The sequence below is a fragment of the Paramisgurnus dabryanus genome, chromosome 4 (genome assembly GCF_030506205.2).
Source record: "Paramisgurnus dabryanus chromosome 4, PD_genome_1.1, whole genome shotgun sequence".
NCBI lineage: Eukaryota > Metazoa > Chordata > Actinopteri > Cypriniformes > Cobitidae > Paramisgurnus > Paramisgurnus dabryanus.
In genome coordinates this window covers 21,625,289-21,643,970 of record NC_133340.1, presented here as the reverse complement: position 1 = coordinate 21,643,970, position 18,682 = coordinate 21,625,289, and the positions used below count along the sequence as shown (strand labels likewise).

The 18,682-nt window shown below is 34.6% G+C and overlaps 1 protein-coding gene across 8 annotated transcripts in view; it reads left to right on the top strand.

The window, feature by feature from the left end:
- The first annotated feature begins 267 nt into the window (after positions 1-267).
- LOC135760384 (B-cell receptor CD22-like) overlaps positions 268-18,682 on the top strand; it is a 59,610-nt gene continuing 41,195 nt past the window's right edge. The window contains exons 1-14 of one of the 8 annotated variants that reach the window (XM_065274358.2): positions 271-438; positions 1,865-2,215; positions 2,404-2,664; positions 2,833-3,189; positions 3,714-3,968; positions 5,994-6,335; positions 6,490-6,747; positions 7,095-7,352; positions 7,506-7,763; positions 7,923-8,186; positions 8,275-8,359; positions 8,599-8,644; positions 15,886-15,966; positions 16,048-17,449. In XM_065274358.2, coding sequence (XP_065130430.1) covers positions 312-438; positions 1,865-2,215; positions 2,404-2,664; positions 2,833-3,189; positions 3,714-3,968; positions 5,994-6,335; positions 6,490-6,747; positions 7,095-7,352; positions 7,506-7,763; positions 7,923-8,186; positions 8,275-8,359; positions 8,599-8,644; positions 15,886-15,966; positions 16,048-16,143 — 3,039 coding nt within the window. In that variant the 5' untranslated portion in view covers positions 271-311 and the 3' untranslated portion in view covers positions 16,144-17,449. Of the gene's footprint in view, positions 439-1,619; positions 1,696-1,864; positions 2,216-2,403; positions 2,665-2,832; positions 3,190-3,713; positions 3,969-5,993; positions 6,336-6,489; positions 6,748-7,094; positions 7,353-7,505; positions 7,764-7,922; positions 8,187-8,274; positions 8,360-8,598; positions 8,645-8,779; positions 8,861-8,941; positions 9,176-15,885; positions 15,967-16,047; positions 17,450-18,682 lie in introns of those variants that run through there. The other 7 variants (XM_073814302.1, XM_073814301.1, XM_073814304.1 and 4 more) reach the window with 7 other exon arrangements.

The window sequence follows — 18,682 nt, the reverse complement described above, 5'->3', positions numbered from 1 at the left end:
TTGTGATTATTACTGTAGTTGTTGAAGCTCTAATATGAAAAACATCTTGAATACACATCAGTCTGTGAATGAGCAGTGAATTATACTGAAACTATAATCTTCTCTCATGAAATCAAATGATGAAGAAATGAATGTTAGTGATGATGTCATGATGTGTATACGTTGATCTGTATGTTTTATGATTGTAGAAGTTTGTACACGGAGGCCAAGGGTGGCATATCCCTGGCCACCCCTGTGGCCACCCCGTGCTGACCAAATAAAAAAGTATAAATTCATTTTGATTTTACACGCGAGCGTCAAAAGCGGAACTAATGCGACGCAACGTTCTACACGGACAAATTAGAGCGGCGCACCCAACCACTGTAGATCGCTGCGGGTGCGGCGAGTGTCTCAATTCATCTCCCGATGTTGTGAATGTGTATGCAGGTTTGGGCACTGGTAAGGACTCTAGCTGACTTGACATTGGGACACTGTTCACTTGTTCTCCTGTGACGTAGCTGCTTAAGCGCGTTGTGATCATTCACAGCTGTTACTCATCAACAACCGGCAAAACCAACATCTCGCTAACTTTTTAAAGTCGCAATGAAATTGAAATGAAAAACTATATATAGTTTTTTAATATTGTGGTATTATTAACAAATGACTTATCTGTGAGCTTCATTATTTTTTTAAAATTCGTGTGTGCTCATAATCTTTAATCAAAAATGCAAATCTCCTCCCCTCATCAAAACGATCTCTCTTCACTTCCGGTCAAAAGTATGGCAGGTGGGCGGGGTCCGGGAGAAGATCGCAGCGATTAGCAATTAGCAACACTACCCAACTTCAAACGATCCAATCAGATCTCGATGGACAAATTCAAATCCAGCCCTGCCTTATTTCATCTCAAAAGCCGTTTCATTTGGATATACGTCACCACGGGGAAAATAAGGCAATCGCTACTTCCGTTTCATGGCGACTTTAAAGTTTACACATTGTAAAAAGCGCTGTAATTATGCTCTAAAATTATATACGTGCATAAATTGGAGGAATATAATTAAATGTTACATATACAAATGTTTACAATTTAAAATAAATATCATTTTAAATACTGATTAGATTGTGGTCCCTAACTGTCTAGCAATGTGTGTTTAAATGTAAACTAAAACAAACGTTTGTCTTTATAAAAGTTTACATTTCATAAAGTTTATTGAGTAGGCTTGCATGATTTTGGGTGGTGGGAGTCTTTAGAAAAATGCAAAGCTCCCCTTTTGCACCTGCACTCACTCTTTTATTAAATAAATATTTATATGATTGTAAAGTAAAATAAAGTTTACGGGGCAGTTTCCCGGAAAGGGATTAGACTAGTCCTAGACTAAAATAAATGTATCCAAACTGAAAACAACTTGCAATGCCATATCTTAAAATACATCAGTGCCCTTTGTTTTGCTTCAAAATGCACACAAGTAATGTTTTTAGTAAGGCATGTTTGTTAAAACTAGTTATATTTCCTAATTAAACTAAGGCCTAGTCCTGTATTAAACTAATTCCTGTAACCACCCCTATAATCTTTAAATATCATTTCTTCCCATTTTTTTATGTGCCCCTCTGGTAAAACACTGGCCCCTCCTTGGCCCCCCTAGTGAAATTTGTCTAGAACCGCCACTGATATGGAGATGTGTTTCAGAATATCTCTGATGTTTCTGCTCATGACTGCTGGTAAGATCACACTTCACATTTATAGACTCACTTTATACACTTCATGTATTTATGAATCACTTCACACCTTGTGTCTTATAACATGACACAGATCTTGAGTGTTTGAATGAATGCTGATTTTTGGACTTGTTTGTGTTACCTATAAAGTTTCCTCATCTCTGTGTTTCAGATGTTGATGGTCAGCAGGATTGGGTGAATTACAGCCCTTCAAATGTTTGTGCGTTAAGAGGCTCAAGAGTGAGATTATCTTGTACTTTAAAACCTCCTCATGATAGTGTTACAGCAGCCATCTGGACCAAATCAGCATATACAAAATCAAACCTGTGCCCATACACAAATTACAGGGGAAAGGTTCAGTGTGTTTACAGTAACTCTAAAGACACTCACAGCTTAACTTTGACACAAGTTACAGAAGCTGATAAAAACATCTACTACTGCAGATTTACAACAAAATGTGGATACTACAGTTGTGTGGATAAAATATGGACAGGGACTCCTGGAGTTCAGCTTGATGTCACAGGTAATGAAATAAAACACTGAATCATATTAACACATAGAGAACATGATAGATTATATCATTAAACTGTGGTCTGATATAAAAGAATAAGGTTTATGTTCTTATATTAATGATCTAATTTATTCTGTAATGACATTGATTGGAGGATTTCAGTAGATGAAGAACTAACCGAGAGTTTGTTGTGCTGTCAGACCTGCAGGTGGAGACAAATCAGAGAGTGAAAGAGGGAGATTCAGTGACTCTTACATGTAAAACCACCTGCAGACTGACTGAAGAAACAACATTCATCTGGTACAGAAACACACAGAGATTCACTAAAGGAAGAATTACATTGAATCAACTTCACCTGCTGTCAGTCAGTCGTGATGATTCAGGAGTTTATAGATGTGCTGCTGCTGTAAGAGGATCTGAACGTCTTCTGTCCTCTCCTAATGTTTATCTTAATGTTGAGTGTAAGTACACACTGATTCATTAATAACAGTGAAACATTTAACACCCATTAAATCATTCTGTATTTTGTTGAGAAGGATTTGAAAATGTGTCCATATGACATATGGAGTGCTGTAAAAATTCAAGACTCACTTGTTGTTGTTCTTTTATTTCTTATTTCTGTGTTTCAGATGATGATCAGATGGGTTGGGGAGTGAATTATAATCCTTCATATGTTTGTGCATTAAGAGGCTCAACAGTGAGAATATCTTCTACAATTAAATATCCTAAAGACCATGTGGTCAATAAAGCCGTCTGGACTAAAACTGCTGTAATTGATGGAGAACCACCTGACCTGTGTTTGGATCCAGAAAACAGAAGAGGAGTTCAGTGTCACAGTGAAAATAAAGACACTCACAGCATCACTTTGACAGATGTGACAGAAGCTGATAAACACATCTACTACTGCAGATTTATAACAGACTGTGGATACAACTGTAAAAACAATGTATGGAGAGGGATTCCTGGAGTTCAGCTTGATGTCACAGGTAATGAAATAAACCACACAATTATATTAACACACAGAGGACATAAGAGATTATATTATGAAAATGTGGTTTGATATAAATTCATAAAGTTGGTAATGTGATGATATTGCTAAAATTATTTCATTTTGATCCGTGTGTGATTTTCTTGTCTTTGTTTCTCCTCTTCATTGATTTTAATGATCAGAGGTGGATGAGATTCGTTTCATCCAGACTAAATGTAATCTTTATATTGTTGCAGTCTGTCTATTGATTACATCTGTGAGCAGTTTATTCTGGACTGATATGATTAAATAATTATAATAATAATATTAGGTTAGATGTCTGATGATAAAGTTTCAGAGATATAACATTTGCCCTGCAATAACCATGTTAAGAGTTTAATAGGTTTAGTTAAATCAAAAATTTCCAACAATGTTTAATATTGAATTTTATTCAGATTGCAGCCTGGTAATAATGATGATGATGATGATGATGATGATGATGATGATGATGATAATAATAATAATACAGAGATGTGCTGTCAGACCTGCAGGTGGAGACAAATCAGCGAGTGAAAGAGGGAGATTCAGTGACTCTTACATGTAAAACCACCTGCAGTCTGACTGAAGAAACAACATTCATCTGGTACAGAAACACACAGAGATTCACTAAAGGAATAAAAACATTGAATCAACTTCACCTGCAGTCAGTCAGTCGTGATGATTCAGGAGTTTATAGATGTGCTGCTGTAAGAGGATCTGAACGTCTCTCATCTCCTGATGTTTATCTTATAGTAGATGGTGAGTCCACACACTGAAATATTTCACACCTTTAAACTCGTTCTTAATTTTGTTTGGAAGTATAAAAATGCTTAAACTAAAATCTTTGGTTTAATGTATAAAGTGCAAAAGAAAATGACTGTAAGGGTTTTGTGTCATGTCTTTTATTTTAAAGTCTGATGTCATTTTCCATGGTTGTTCATTTGAGCTTTAAGGTGCCAAAGAATGCATTAAAGATTCAAGTTTCAGCTACCTCACTATCTTTTTAAAAAAAAACAACTTAAATGGGCTTGAACGCTGTGAGAAGAATGGCGAGGAGTGATTGGGCACCCGATATGTAGGCTAGTGTAACAAGATTTACTAAGAATAGCGGTAATACAGAAATAATTAAAATTAAAGGGGTCATAGTGTGAAAATCTGACTTTTTCCATGTTTAAGTGTTATAATTGAGTCCCCAGTGCTTCTATCAACCTAGAAAATGTGATAAAGATCAACCCAGTAATTTTGTTTGGGTAAACCATTTTCTGCAAGCATGTGAAAAATTAGGTCGTTCAGATTTAGCCTGTTTTGTGAGGTAGGTAGCAAGGCGAGTTATAATAATACTGCCCCCTTTATCTGCACTATCCAACCACAGCACTGCCATTTAGTGCAGAGAGAAAGAGGGAGAAAAGAAGGACTTGACAGCACAATTGAGTTTCAATTACAACAAACCACCATCATTGTGATCAGTGTTTGCATTTCATCAGCTCATTTGCATTTTAAAGGACACACCCAAAAATGGCACACTTTTGCTCAGGCCTACAAATTTGCGATTTTTAACATGCTATAATAAATTATCTATATGGTATTTTGAGCTAAAACTTCACATACACACTCTCGGGACACCAAAGATTTATTTTATATCTTAAAAATATCTCATAATATGACCCCTTTAACTCTTTCACTGCCATTGACGAGATATCTCATCAATTAAGAGAAAACGCTTCCCCACCAATGACAAGATTTTCCCTCTTACCGCAATACCGCTATTATCCACCAGGTGGCAACCACTTCCGCAACTTATACAACCCGGAAGTAGCACCTCGCGTGAAAGAGAAAGAACTCTGTGTATGTTTTAAAGATCGCTCTGCATCTGATCTCTATCAAAAGTCCTTCACAAAAATGGAATTATCTCAGCTTTTTGCTCAAAATTGGGTGTTTTTGAAGAAACCTACCCATGTTTGAGAGGTGATTACAAGAGAACTAATGAAGGTAGGATGAAACGTTTTTTTTTTTTTTGTTTGAAAGCAGAGGGTCTGTTCTTTCATCTAATATATTGTTTGTTTATATATTTAAAGAAGAACATTTTCTGGAAGGCATTAAACTTTTGTGAAAATCATGAAAAATGCTGGCGCTGGCTGGCAACTTTTTTTAAAAACGCTGGCGGGGAAAGAGTTAACTAGTTTTCTCCTACTGTTAACATTGTCTTCTATGATGTGCAACACAACTAACTTTGTTAACATCTGAAAAAAAGTTGGTCAGTGTTTCATGACGCTTTAAATTGTTCTGTGATATCTACATAGGTGTGTGGTTTTACAATATTAAGTGCAAAATTATCCAGACACGGTTTTACATGTCAATTTATAACCCTGGGATTTGCCCTTAGATTGAAATGGTCTATTATTACCTTAGTTAAAAGGTTCATGAATAATAATGTTGAGCTCTGCTCTGATTGGCTGTTTGAGCCTGTATCAGACAAAGATACAGACTTTGAGGAATAGTGAATTGTTTGGAGATTGTTAATGGACGTTTCTGAGTGGTGTTTTTTTTTTCAGGATGGACCTACAAAACGTAACTGTAATGTCAATAGTAGAACTTCAGCCTAAACGCTATATAGCATATTTTATTGTGTTTTAATTTGGCTACTTAGCTGTGTTTTTTAGTTGTGAAGGCTTAAATCAAAACTAACTAACTGCAGCTTGATTGATATTTATTGGAATGATCAAAAAACAAGAAAAAAACGAGTTATCTGATTTTGGAATCAAACTCTTACTTTGTGTGTTTCAGATGTTGATGGTCAGCAGGTTTGGGGAGTGAATTACAGCCCTTCATATGTTTGTGCATTAAGAGGCTCGACAGTGAGAATAACATGTACTTTAAAATATCCATCTGGCTATGTGTTCAATAAAGCCTTCTGGACTAAAGCTGTTGAATCTCAAGTGGAACACCCAAACCTGTGTCTGGACCCAGCATACAAAAGAGGAGTTTGTCAAAGTGAGAATGAAAACCCTTTCAGCATCACTTTGACAGATGTGACAGAAGCTGATAAACACATCTACTACTGCAGATTTACAACAGATAAAGATGGTAAATGGACAGGAGTTCCTGGAGTTCAGCTTGATGTCACAGGTAATGAAATAAACCACACAATCATATTAACACACAGAGGACATGAGACATTATATTATGAATAATTTATCTAGTTTATTATGTAATGACATTGATCACAGGATTTCACTATGATTATAGACTAACAGAGAGTTTGTTGTTGTTCTGCTATCAGACCTGCAGGTGGAGACAAATCAGAAAGTAAAGGTTGGAGATTCAGTGACTCTTACATGTAAAACCACCTGCAGTCTGACTGAAGAAACAACATTCATCTGGTACAGAAACACACAGAGATTCACTAAAGGAAGAATTACATTGAATCAACTTCACCTGCAGTCAGTCAGTCGTGATGATTCAGGAGTTTATAGGTGTGATGCTGTAAGAGGATCTGAACGTCTTCTGTCCTCTCCTGATGTTTATCTTAGTGTTGAGTGTAAGTACTCACTGATTCATAATTATACACAAACAAACATTTTACAAATGTACATGAATTTACATCAGTTTACAGAGTATACAGTATAACAGTAGATGTTGTTACAACATTTATTAAAACTACTGTATTGATGTGTAAAATTATTGTGTATGTTTGGTTTGGGTTTCACCTTCCTATTTTAATATTAGGTTCAACTGTAGATTACTGTTTATAAAGACCTTATTATTGATTAAAAATAAAATTTAAATTCAAATTACTTTTGAATTCTGTTTACACATATATTTCAGTGTTGAAGTGAGAAATCATGAGGTGATTAAAATAATGCTGAATAATACTTTTACATTTAGATCCTCCTGAGAAAACTTCAGCATCCATCAGTGGATCTGGTGAAATAATGGAGGGTGATTCAGTGAATCTGACCTGCAGCAGTGAATCAAATCCACCTGTTTACAACTACAACTGGTTTAAAGGAGAAAAGTTAGTGGGATCTGGACAGATCTACAACATCACGAGTATCAAATCAGATCACAGTGGAGAATATAAGTGCAAGTCCAGAAATAAACATGGACATAAATATTCAGATGCTGTGATGCTGAATGTTATGTGTAAGCACCAGTATTGTAGATGTTACATGAATACTGGAAATGTTGATATAGGTTTCAGTGTCTATCAATAAATGTATGGGTGCTTCACACAAACATTTGATACCAACATCTTTAAATTATAATTAAATAAAAAAAATGTTTAATCTATTGTAGATTCAGCAAGAAATGTTGTGGCGTCCATCAGTGGATCTGGTGAAATAATGGAGGGTGATTCAGTGAATCTGACCTGCAGCAGTGAATCAAATCCTCCTGTTCAAGAGTACAGCTGGTTTAAAGGAGAAGAGTTTATAAGATCTGGACAGATCTACAGCATCACGAGTATCAGATCAGATCACAGTGGAGAATATAAGTGCAAGTCCAGAAATAAACATGAAGAGAAAGATTCAGATGCTGTGGTGCTGAATGTGATGTGTAAGCAGCTGTGTTGTAGATGTGACTTGTATAATAGAAATGTTCATATACGTTTTAGTGTCTATGAAGAAATATATGTGTGCTTGACACAGACATTTCATACCAACACCTTTAAATTCTAATTAAATTAATTAACATGACACATTTCATCTGTTGTAGATGCACCAAGAAATGTTGTGGCGTCCATCAGTGGATCTGGTGAAATAATGGAGGGTGATTCAGTGAATCTGACCTGCAGCAGTGAATCAAATCCACCTGTTCACAACTACAGCTGGTTTAAGGTGAATGAACCATCATCAGTTGGATCTGGACAGATGTACAGCATTAATAACATTAACTCCAGACACAGTGGATGGTTTTACTGTGAGGCTCAGAATGAAGTCGGATCTCAGAGATCTGCTGCTGTATCAGTCACAGTAACAGGTGATCTGTTCAATATTAAATCTTTCTGTTTGATTTATTTTTTATCTGACACTATAGTGTTAAAAGATCTTCATAAAACTTGTTTTAGGGGCTCAGGTTTTGGCTGTTTATTATGGGACTGTGGCAGGATTTGGTGGGTTGTCCATCATCATCTTCATCATTCTGTGTATTAGGTGAGTAAAAGTAATAATTTTCTTAAATTTCAGAAGTTCTTTTTACCAGTTTTATTAATATGATACAGTAAAGTATATGACATATGAGAAAGACAGTGATCGGGTTGACAGCATTATGACAAAAGCTCAATGTGTTATAGTTTAAGTGCAGTAAACAATTAGTGTACATATTCATTATCTTATCATATTTATATCACATTTTAAACATTATTTTCTGTTATTTGTTTTTTTTTCTCTAGAAAGCGCAGGAGAGATCTCACAGCAGAAGACATCAAGCAGAAGCAGGTGAGCAAACACAAACCTCCATCTACACCTGCAGTAGAATTAAATTCTGCTTCATCTATAGTGAATCTTTCAGTGCTGATGTTAACTATAAATCAAATATTGTTTCTGAATAATGATGAAAATCTTTCTGTATAGACGGTTGACTCGAGTGATGAAACATACACAGCTCTGAATCCTGAGTGCAGAACATCTGATGACATTTACAACACAATCAGAGTAAATCTCTCAAACATTTCAACACTTAAATTCACTTGATCCAAATGAACACAAGGTCTATTGTTCATCTTTCTTTTACAGTCTGATCAGTGCAGGGCTGCTGATGGCGTCTACACAACTCTTGAGCTTCAGTCCAGATCTTCTGAATATGACACACTTACAGTAAACAAACATTAAACTCTCTCTCAATGCCAATATGGGAAAAATCTCTCTCTCGATCTTTTTGTCATCTCTCCTCAATAGTGTCTTCTCTGTTTTGCTTATTTTTAGATGGAACTTTTAAAAGTTATTAAATTTCATAAAAAAACGACACTTATAAAGTAAACTATGAAAATGTTGGTTCTAAACTGTACACAGTGAGCCCTGTGCACGGCTGTTGGTTTGTTATCTCATGTTATTGATCATGTTATTGTTAACATAAACAAACAATAAACAATGCTTTCACTATTGACTGTACATTGATTTTTATGAGAAATAAAACGGCTATGTTAAATTATTACAAAATACAAGTTTTTGTGAATCTTTTAGGCAATTCTGGGAAACCTAGAAAAGTGAGAAATGCAGATCTGAAAATATTTTTTTTTTTGGTTGGAAATTGGTAAGGTTCACAGATCTCATTTAAAGGGGCCATGGCATGAAAATGAGACTTTTTCCAAGTTTAAGTGCTATAATTGGGTCCCCAGTGCTTCTATCAACCTACAAAATGTGAAAAAGATCAACCCAGCAACTTGGTTTTGGTAAATCATTCTCTACAAGCACATACAAAAATAGTTCGTTGAAATTTGGCCCTCTTTATGATGTCTTAAGGAGCTCTTATTAGAATAATACCGCCTCCTGTATCTGCACTATCCAATCACAGCACTGCCATTTAGTGCAGAGAAAAAGAGAGAGAAAAAATTATTGACAGCACAATTGAGTTTCAATTGCAACAAACCACCATCATTGTGATCAGTGTTTGCACTTCATCATTTGCCTCATTTGCATTTTAAAGGACACACCCAAAACGACACATTTTTGCACACAACAACAAAGTGTCAATTTTAACATGCTATAATAAATTATATGGTAATTTGAGCTAAAACTTCACGTATATGCTCTGCATGGGGACACCAAAGATTTATTTGACATCTTAAAAAAGTCTTGTGCCATGGCCCCTTTAACCAAAACAACATTGTTTTAAGTGGCTTGAGAGAGAAATGCTTGTGACTGAAAAGAATATGATGGGAAATCTTTCTGCCAATATACAAAAGTGAACTAAAAAGAAACTACACTGTAAAAATAATTTGTAAAAAAACGGACAAAGTACTGTATAAATATAAAGGAATTTTTGGTATTTATGTTTTACAGGCGTTTTACCTGTTTTTTTTCTAATAACACGTTGCATCTTGGGTGCAATAACAACTGCTGCAATTTCACTTTTGCCTCTCTATCACCATCTCTGTTTGAAACCTAATATTACAACTTGCTTGCAGAGTTCTTTTCTAAACATGGATGATGTTTAATTTTTAAACAACTGCTGTCAGAACAAGATACAAGTGTTCAACTATTCCAGCATCCACACATGTGATTTAGTAGACAAATCTTCTTTCTGATGTGATGTGTAAGTCAAATGGATATTTACCACAAAATTGATCCATCTCCAGTTTGTGTTTGTTTTAGATTCTTTTGAAGTCACCACTATGCTGATTAATGTTCCCTTTAGTTAGGCTTTTGTCCCTTGACCTTCTCCAAACTTAATCTGCTCTGTTAGCATTGCAACAGTGTTTTTTGCTTTAAGCAAATGCAAGTTTATTGTTGTTTGACTCATGTTATCTAAGCTTGATTGATTTTATGTTATGCTCCCTAACATTAAATATGAAATGATAAAATAAGAATAAAGAACTGAAATGTATAAATATTTTTTATATTATAATATATTTACAGTATGCTGATCTGAAAACACACTGTGTTGAATAATATGAAAATGTTTCATGTTCATTTAACTTTGAACAAACTGTTGCCAGTAAATTACATAAAATCTACACTAATAACTGGCAGCTAGTTGCCAGTAATACCCAGTAATACTGTAATTTCTACAGATTTTTTACAGTGTAACTTGAAGCATAAGATTGTACAAGAAGTGCATAGTTTGAAAAATAATAGTGTCCATGGTACAAGAGATTCTATTGAAATATGCATTGGATTTTTATTCCTGCTTATTTTCTGCTGAGAACACTGTTACTGTAAATGTTAAGATCTTACCTTCTTAAAGAATGCCTTTATAATGCATTATAAATACATACTTCTTAGAAAGTGTTACCAAAGTTTAATCCTGTATAAATTTGTCCTAATCTTGGTGAGGGTGTTGTCCTACGGTCTTAAGTGCATTTTATTGTTGTGCGTAGGTTCTCAACCCCTCTCGTCAGGTAAAAGTTTTTGGTCACAATTTCTCATACGGATTTCCGTTTACAATGATACAAACAAAGATAGGTCAAGTTAAGGAAAATAGTCGAGTCTATATACCTCCATCACTGCTGGTCTTCTAAAATAACATTCACACAAGCTGTTTCTTTTTCTTCATTTGTGGGTTTACTGGCTAAGCTGCTTCTTCTTCTAGCGGTCTGTTTGTGTAAATACACGTTTGTGTAAATACGACGTCACAGAAGTATAAATGAAAACTGTCAGATAGCCTATGACATAGAGGCAAAAATGTACTGTACGTCCTACGCACGCAAAAGTATAAATCGCCCTTAAGACTGCAAAAAAAACATTCAACTCCTTAAGCTGTGGATCGCACCTGCCAAAGGAAACTGAAAAGCAGGCTTTGTGTAAATTGGGTCAGATTTTATGTTTCCCACATAAAGTGTGATATGAGTATCAGTATGAATCGATTTCTTCAGTTCAACTAATGTAGCACAACAGTAAACCTGAAAACCATAAAATGACACTTAAAGATGAATATTTAACACATTAAGATATGTCTTGGCCATCAAACACATCTCTTCATTTAAAAATGAGTTAAAGATTTACAAAGGTGACAGGTTCAGATCGTTTTATTTATTTTGATGTTGCTAGCATGCTAACACACTGTTTTCTTTTAAAATACATCTGTCCAGTTGAACTCTTAACACATCATATATGTCTAAATAAGGAAGTGACGCTAACATCTATAAATATTATATTAGATCCTAATCTGATGTTCTTGCAGTCCTGATCTTCTAACTGTTGGCCTCAATTGTTTGGGAATTCTACTGATGTTGAAGTTTGTTGCTGTGTTTTTAAATCTGGAGACATTAAAGGATTCATTGTTTTTGTTATATGCCTGTCTTGAGTTCCTCTTATGTTCTTGAGATGATGGCACAAATGTCCAGGAAGAGGAAGATAAAAATATTTATACGCTGTAGGCAGCATATTTAAATGTGAAAACCACCAACACTCTGTCACATAAAACCGCCTGGAGAGTTTGTTCACTTCTTATTTGTTTATGGATATAGATGCTCATTAGCACGGTAAGGTCATTTTTACATTGTTCTAAAAGTAAATCAATCTATAGAACTTTGAATGAGATTAGACAGATAAGACTTAGAAAATTGAACGTTCTCTCAATAATAAAAATGATAAAGAAATGAATGTTTGTGATGATGTCATGTATGTTTTATGATTGTAGAGGTTTGATATGGAGATGTGTTTCAGAATATCTCTGATGTTTCTGCTCATGACTGCTGGTAAGTGCAGATCACACTTCACACTTATACACTCACTTTATACACTTCATGTCTTCATTTCTATAAAAAGACCTCAGGAATAAATACACATTTTTTTTTAAATAACATGACATGAACTCTAGGAGTGTTTGAATGATGTTTAGTAAGAAAAAACATATTTGCCAGGACTCTCTTCTTCAATTGTTTCCTCATCTCTGTTTCAGATGTTGAGAGTCAGTATCTTCTGGAAATGAATTACAGCCCTTCATATGTTTGTGCATTAAGGGGATCAACAGTAACAGTGCATTGTGCTTTACAATATCCTCTTGGTTATCTGGTCACAACAGCCTTCTGGACCAAATCAGTTTATATACATGGAACAGAACCACCAAACCTGTGTTTAGACACAAATTACAGAGGAAAGATTCAGTGTCACAATCAACAGACTCACGGCATCACACTGACACAAGTGACAGAAGCTGATAAACACATCTACTACTGTGGATTAACAACAAACTGTGGATACAACTGTTATAATGTATGGACAGGAGTTCCTGGAGTTCAGCTTGATATCACAGTTAATGAAATAAACCACACAATCATATTAACACCCCACATGGAAAAACATATATAAACATATATGTTTCAATATAGGTTTTGATATAAGTTTTACATATATGTGACATATATAAAATTGGCCGTTTTCCTATATTATATGTAGATATATGTACATATATGCACATATATTTTAACCTATATATTGGTAAAATTATTAAAATCTGTAGCTGCTAATAAATTAAACATAAATAAAGGTCCAACCAATGACAGTCTGCACCTGCAGGAGCCAGGATTCAAACCTACAACCTTCCGATCACAAAAAAAAGCAGTCCCACATGTCACTGCTGGGATTCGAACACCCAACCTTCGGATCATTAGACAACTCACTTTACCATCTGCGCTACTGTCGCTGTTAAATAACACTGAACAGTAGCTGTTAAATTAAACCATTTTGTTATACATGTCCTAGACAGATCTTGTAAATGTTTTAAATGTGCAGACATCATAACTTTATTTAATAATTCACATAATTTATGGCCTGTATATGCACATATATGCACCTCAATTTTGCATATATGCAGCATATATATTATCATATATGGGCATATATGCTGTATATGTGCAGTATATATGTGCATAGTAGCTGCATATAGGTTTCATATATGTGCATATATATTATTATATGTGCGCATATATGCTGTATATGTGCTGCATATATGTGCATATTAGCTGCATATATGTTTCATATATGCGCATATATGCTGTATATATGCAGCATATTTGTGCATATAAGCTGCATATAGGTTTCATATATGCACATATATCCACATATAGGTTCTTTCCATGTGGGACACAAAATGACATTTATTTTATTATATTAATTAACTTAAGATATACTTCATTCTGTAATGACATTGATTAGCGGATTTCACTATGATGATAGACTAACAAATAGTTTGTTGTTGTTGTTGTTGTTGTTGTTGTTGTTGTTGTTGTTGTTGTTGTTGTTGTTGTTGTTGTTGTTGTTGTTGTTGTTGTTGTTGTTGTTGTTGTTGTGCTGTCAGACCTGCAGGTGGAGACAAATCAGAGAGTGAAAGAGGGAGATTCAGTGACTCTTACATGTAAAACCACCTGCAGTCTGACTGAAGAAACAACATTCATCTGGTACAGAGACACACAGAGATTCACTAAAGGAAGAATTACATTGAATCAACTTCACCTGCAGTCAGTCAGTCAGTCGTGATGATTCAGGAGTTTATAGATGTGATGCTGCTTCTGTAAGAGGATCTGAACGTCCTCTGTCCTCTCCTGATGTTTATCTTAGTGTTGAGTGTAAGTACACACTGATTCACTTACTGTCACTACAGTTTTCACAGAGTCATATTAGTCAGAATTATTTTATGCAAGCAGTTAATGATCAGACCCAATTTACTGAATGTATTAAATTTTTTTGACATTTTATATTTTTACTGCTGTAGTGATATGTAAGATCGTTAATTAATTTTATCAATTCTGTTTATTGTGTAGATAATTAAAATAGAAAATGTTACAAGATAAGTCAAATAATACTGAATAATACTTTCACATTTAGATCCTCCTGGAAAAACTTCAGCGTCCATCAGTGGATCTGGTGAAATAATGGAGGGTGATTCAGTGAATCTGACCTGTAGCAGTGAATCAAATCCACCTGTTCAGATCTACAGCTGGTTTAAGGTGAATGAAACATCATCTGTTGGATCTGGACAAACGTACAGCATCAGTAACTTTAACTCCAGTCACAGTGGATGGTTTTACTGTGAGGCTCAGAATAAATATGGATCTCAGAGATCTGCTGCTGTATCAGTCACAGTAACAGGTGATCTGTTCACTATTAAATCTTTCTGTGTGTTGTTGCTTTTTATCTGACACTATAGTGTTAAATGATCTTCATAAAATCTTTCTTTTAGGAGTTCAGGGTTTTGCCGTTTATTATGGGATTGTGGCAGGATGTGGTGGTTTTTCCTTCATCATCATCTTAGTCATCCTGTTAATTAAAGGGATAGTTCACCCAAAAATGAAAATTCAGTCATCATTTACTCACCCTCATGTTGTTACAAACCTTTATAAATTTCTTTGTTCTGAGAACACAAAGGAAGATATTTTGTAACCAAACCATTTGTGGACCCCATTTACTTCTATAGCATTCGTTTTTCCTACTATGGAAGTGAATGGGGTCCACTAACGGTTTGGTTATAAAATATCTTCCTTTGTGTTCATCAGAACAAAGAAATTTATGCAGGTTTTTAACAACATAAGAGTGAGTAAATAATGACAGAATTTTCATTTTTTGGTGAACTATCCCTTTAAGTGAGAAAAAGTTTAAATTTCAAACTTTAATTTTAACTTTAAATGTCAAGAGTGTTCTTTTTTGTTTGAATGTAAATAACCCACAAAAAAAATTCAGTAAGAATTCATAATTTTTTTCGCCATTTTTATTAATGGGAATCGGGCTGATGACATTGTTTGTTACAAAAGCTCAACGTGTCAGAGCTCAAGTGTAGTAAACTATAAATTATTATCTTGTTTCTTACATGAATTTTATTATGTCTCCTTCTTTTCTGTAGGAAGCGCAGGAGAGATCTCACAGCAGAAGATATCAAGCAGAAGCAGGTGAGCAAACACAAACCTCCATCTACACCTGCAGTAGAATTAAATTCTGCTTCATCTATAGTGAATCCTTCAGTGCTGATGTTAACTATAAATCAAATATTGTTTGTGAATAATGATGAAAATCTTTCTGTATAGACGGCTGACTGGAGTGATGATACATACACAGCTCTGAATCCTGAGTCCAGAACATCTGATGACATTTACAACACAATCAGAGTAAATCTCTCAAACATTTCAACACTTAAATTCACTTGATCCAAATGAACACAAGATCTATTGTTCATCTTTCTTTTACAGTCTGATCAGTGCAGGGCTGCTGATGGCGTCTACACGACTCTTGAGCTTCAGTCCAGATCTTCTGAATATGACACACTTACAGTAAACAAACATTAAACTCTCTCTGACAGACGCCACTGTAGACTGATGTAATGTTGTAATTTGTTGTTTATCATTACTAACAGTTAACATCAACTAACATATATGTACTGCATTTACTATGTTAAGATTTACACAGATTGACACATATAGTTTTTTTTGTGTATTAAAAAGATGTTTGTTTATCATCAGAAAATGACCACATTTCTGTGTTATAATCCTCATCTGTATCCCAGAAGAGACTTTTTACTCTCTGAAGTTCACACAGAAGGTGATAGTCATTAAAGACGATTGACTGAGATGATTGTTCAGTATATTGAGAGCCTGTCACACCTTTAGTACAGTAGAGGTTAAATGTGATCTTTTGCAGGGGCGTCGCTAGACCCCTTTTACTGGGGCATGTGCCCCAGTGTAAATCTTTTGTGCCCCGGTGTAAATCTCAAGTTTAAATTTTAGCAGTTAACTAGTGCAATCCTTTACAAAGACAATCGCGGCAAAAACGGATCTTTATGCAAAGTAGTTATTCAATTCAATTTTGACTCGATCATTATTGGCTTTTGTAGATGGAAATCAGAAATGTTTTGTGTAAAGCAGGGAAAGAGAAGAAGAAAGGAGAGATGAAACATTTAAGGGAGGTTAGACAAACTACATCCTGACCCTGTCAGGTCTCAAACATTAGAGGAAAAATCTCAGGAAAACCTCTGTCAAGTATATAGAATTGCATTGTTGCTGAGAAAATCAACAGATGTATGTGTTATACTGTTCTGTATTTTCAGATATGAAATTAATATTTAGTTTACTAATATTTAACTCTAGGACATAACACAAACAGTTAGCAGTAACTGTGACTGAGATTATATAGTATAGCAGTCATAAAATGACTGGTTTCTTAAAATATTCTTATAAAAATAAGTTATTAATCATTGCTATCATTGAAAATATTTCTCTGCTGTCATTATTTCCAAACATGTTATGTCATTTATGCCTCCAAACATGTTAATAATGTTAGGTATGATGAAGAATATCTTTCGCAGTAACTGTTGCACTGTAGAATAGTGGGTTAAGCAAAGGACGTTGTATAGAAGTGTTGCACACCTCTTTCACACAGCAGGCTTTCAAAAAAAGTCAGCAAAAAATGGGGGGCCTGTGCCCCAGTAGAGCTTTATGTCTAGCAACGCCCCTGATCTTTTGATTGGTCAGTTTGAGTCACATGATCAATGATGGGATTAAAGTGAATTGTAATTTATGCTCTGACTCTTTTCTCTGTTGTTGCTTTATGATCTTCTGTATCTGAGTTCTGCTTCAGCTGTGGTTCTTCATTTGACGCAGTGTTAATAACCCAGATAGCATGCAACCATTGAAACAATGTTAAAAATCGTTGATTTGTCAATGTTAATACAATTGAATCAATATCACGTTTGCACCCTCCATTAATATTGAAAAAATACTGAAATTTCAACAAATCACCATTATCGTGATCAGTGTTCGCTTTAGTTGGGCCCTTTACTCTTGTGTTTTAATGGTAAGTTTTCTTTGACTGCTAAAGAAATGTTTTAAAATACATCTGCTATTGCAAAGAAAACAAAGATCTAATGTTATCAAGTAGTTTAATTCTTGTAGATATACCTAAATGATATTAATGAATTACTGTTAAAGTTATGCAAAAAAAATCGATTGTACAGTACTAGTTGGAAACAGTGTCAGGTCTGTTATTTTGAGGATTACAAAAACACATTTAAAAAGTTAAATTACTGAATCTATCTCTGACATCATGAATCGGTCTATGAATCTCATCAATGGTGACAATCAATAAAAGAAAGCTTCATGCTGCAATGCATGCTGGGTATCATTGTAGTACTAAACTAGTTTATAACTCCCAGCATGCATTGCAGTTGATCGTTTTATATGAATTTGTTTGATGATTGTCACCATTGTTGAGATTTGTAGGATGAGTAATGATGTCTGAATGTGTCAGCAATTTTTCTGTTTGTCTTGTCACAGTGTATTTACAAACCAAAACAATTATAAATGTAAAAAATGTATCAAAATAATCATGTAAAGCAGCTTAATTTGATATAATCTTGACTTCTTCACAAAAAGCAACTAGTTTCAACTTAACTTTGAGACACATCTTTCTTTTCCAATGCAAATGTGTTTCTACATAAACATATACAAACACTAAAAAAAAGAAAAGAAAAATTTAACTTAGGGAATAACAAGAGTCAAGGACCCAACTAAAGCAAACACTGATCACAATAATGGTGATTTGTTGAAATCTCAATATTTTTTCAATATTAATGGAGGGTGCAAACCTGATATTGATTCAATGCAGTTAACATTGACAAATCAACGGTTTTTAACATTGTTTCAATGGTTTGCATGCTATCTGGGAAACCTTTTCATCTTAAAAAAAATCTTATCTAACTGTGTGTAGTTTTGATTGATCTCTATAAACTACAATAATCCCAAACAGTTTAGTGTTACCTACTGCATTCCAATAAGGTCTCATAAGCACCAATCATAAGGGGTTTTCACACTGCGCTTAACCCTGGGTTAT